The sequence below is a fragment of the Pygoscelis adeliae genome, unplaced genomic scaffold (genome assembly GCF_000699105.1).
Source record: "Pygoscelis adeliae isolate BGI_AS28 unplaced genomic scaffold, ASM69910v1 Scaffold234, whole genome shotgun sequence".
NCBI classification, from domain to species: domain Eukaryota; kingdom Metazoa; phylum Chordata; class Aves; order Sphenisciformes; family Spheniscidae; genus Pygoscelis; species Pygoscelis adeliae.
The window spans coordinates 72,876-74,996 of NW_008824546.1; the positions used below are offsets into that span (position 1 = coordinate 72,876).

Genomic DNA, 2,121 nt, shown 5'->3' on the forward strand with positions numbered 1-2,121 from the left:
GGGCCCCAGCACCTGCCCCGGGGCCTGGTCCTTCGCTGCCCTCACGCATCCGTATCCCCAAAGGTGTTTTTCAGCCGACGCACGCGGGGATCCCTCTCTTCTCCCTGTCCCGGCCCGGAGCCCTCAGGCTGGGTGCAGGCGGGGCTCCCCCCTCCTCATCGCCCTCTGTCAGGGCCTGCCATCTCCCGAGGGAAACGTGCACAGAGAGACGAGAACGAGCACCTTGGTCAGCAGTGTGTCAAGAGGGCTGAGGAACCGTCACAGATCTGTCCACCACAAAAAAAAAAAACAAAAACCCCTCGTGTTTTACTAGTCCCTGTCACTCTTTCTCCCTTTGAAATATCGGGCATTGGCTTAAATTGCAGAGTTGCTTCTGTAGCAGTGGTAAAAGCAGGGGAAGTGGAAGGACTGATTCATGGAGGTTCCTCCAGATGTTACACGGCTGTGGAGCACCGCAAATGCCCTACGTTGTGTTGCTGTCTGTGCTGGTGTTTGGAAGAAAACCCAATTAATCTTGACTAGAAAACTCACTCAAATACAGCGATTTTTCATGACATGCTTTTCCATGGATTCAGCTATATTGAAGCGTGGGGTAATCTGAGGCAGTAAATGAACAATGCACCAAATGTGGGAAACCAGCCTGGTTTTGGCCACAATAACTCCGCGCCTTCGATATTGTCACTCTGCCATGGGAATGCTGAACTAATTAGTCTAGCAGCCCCCACATCTACAGGTACTTGAAAAATATCTAACGGCTTGCATATTTTTTTCTTTCTAACAGTGACCACACACCTGTTTTCTCCAGAGCAGCATAACTGGTCTATACAGAACATTTCGGAAAGCCAAGCGGGCTATTGTCTGTGCTGTTTATTTTTATGTAAGTCTTTTATGTAGATGGGAGACTATACAAACAAAATGAAGATATTAGTGAAGTAATCTTAAAGTGTTCAACAGCAATCAGTAGGACTTACTATTTGGACGACAAGAGCTGTACTTAGATTCTATTGAAATTGCCTACTCTTGACAGATTTTCTGAAGGGTGGAGAAAATAGTAAGACTTTTGATGAAAAACAGTTGAAATTGTTCCCTTTAAAGAGGAAACAACGGGTGCATGGAAGAAATGGGACAACCGATTATGTATTTAAAAGATTTAAAAATTATATTGCACTAACAGTGGGAAGCCAGCAGCCTTGAAAAGAAGTTATTTCCAAGAATAATCTGCAACTATCCTATAAACTGGCTTTAAGTGGTATTTAAATAGCTTTTAATACAAGCAGTATGTAAAAGTTTGCGTCAAAATGAGTTTGTCTCCAAATAACTCAGCTTCATGGCAAAGGGAATAAAGGAAGGAGGAGTGGAGAGGGTACACAAAGGGAAGATATGGTTTTCATTGGCTTTTGATATGCAGGCAAATCTGCAGTCAGAAAGTAACAGAATCCACTCTTCATACCTTGCAGGCTGCGTGGTCAGTTATTCAATCTTTCTCAGGTTTATTAGGAGATGAGTACCTGCCTAAGGATGCTGTGTGGGAGGACACCACCAGCTATAGGTTCTCCAGAAATCTTTGGGGCCTCAGACAGAGCTACGGTGTTGACGGACAGCAGCCTAAATCGAATTACTCCTCTTGGACTGAAACAATGCACTAGACACATCCTCTGCCCAACACCAGACTTCCCTATGCCCGTGTTACTGGTGTGGTGCTGGGGCAGCTCAGAACCCGCCTGCTCCGGCGTTCTGAGCAGTTGCTGGGGCTTGTTGCTTCCTCACCTGCTGGTAGACTCTTCCTCCACAGGCCATCATGGAGCAGTAGCACATTTCCAAGAGGCTCACCTAGGACACACCTGCCCAGGAGTTTTGGCTCCATAGAAAAAGCTCTTCCTCTGGACTCCATGGAACATACACAGCCTTCACCAGTGGTTGGGGATGAAACTAAGAGTGAGTTTCCATCTCTTTTGGTCATTTCTTCCTCTGTTCATTTCCATTTCCTCACTGCTGCCCCAGCACTACTCTTCCAGTCCTGTATTTCAATATCTCAAACTTTTTAAGTCCTTGTGCTACCAGACAGTTTATATTCTTCGCAGAGCTCCCAGTGCCTCAAATTTTCTTAGTATCAAGAGGCAT

General features: G+C 46.0%; 2 protein-coding genes across 2 annotated transcripts in view; one reads left to right on the forward strand and one right to left on the reverse strand.

Annotated features, from left to right (window-relative positions):
• The window catches only part of LOC103915047 (chromosome unknown open reading frame, human C16orf52), a 39,300-nt gene extending 37,503 nt beyond the window's left edge, over nt 1-1,797 (reverse strand). The window contains exon 1 of the mRNA XM_009321792.1: nt 1,768-1,797. Within this exon, the coding sequence (XP_009320067.1) occupies nt 1,768-1,797 (30 nt within the window). The remainder of the gene's footprint in view (nt 1-1,767) is intronic.
• A 92-nt stretch (nt 1,798-1,889) lies between these two features.
• PDZD9 (PDZ domain containing 9) overlaps nt 1,890-2,121 on the forward strand; it is an 8,861-nt gene continuing 8,629 nt past the window's right edge. Inside the window, exon 1 of the mRNA XM_009321794.1 lies at nt 1,890-1,935. Within this exon, the coding sequence (XP_009320069.1) occupies nt 1,890-1,935 (46 nt within the window). The remainder of the gene's footprint in view (nt 1,936-2,121) is intronic.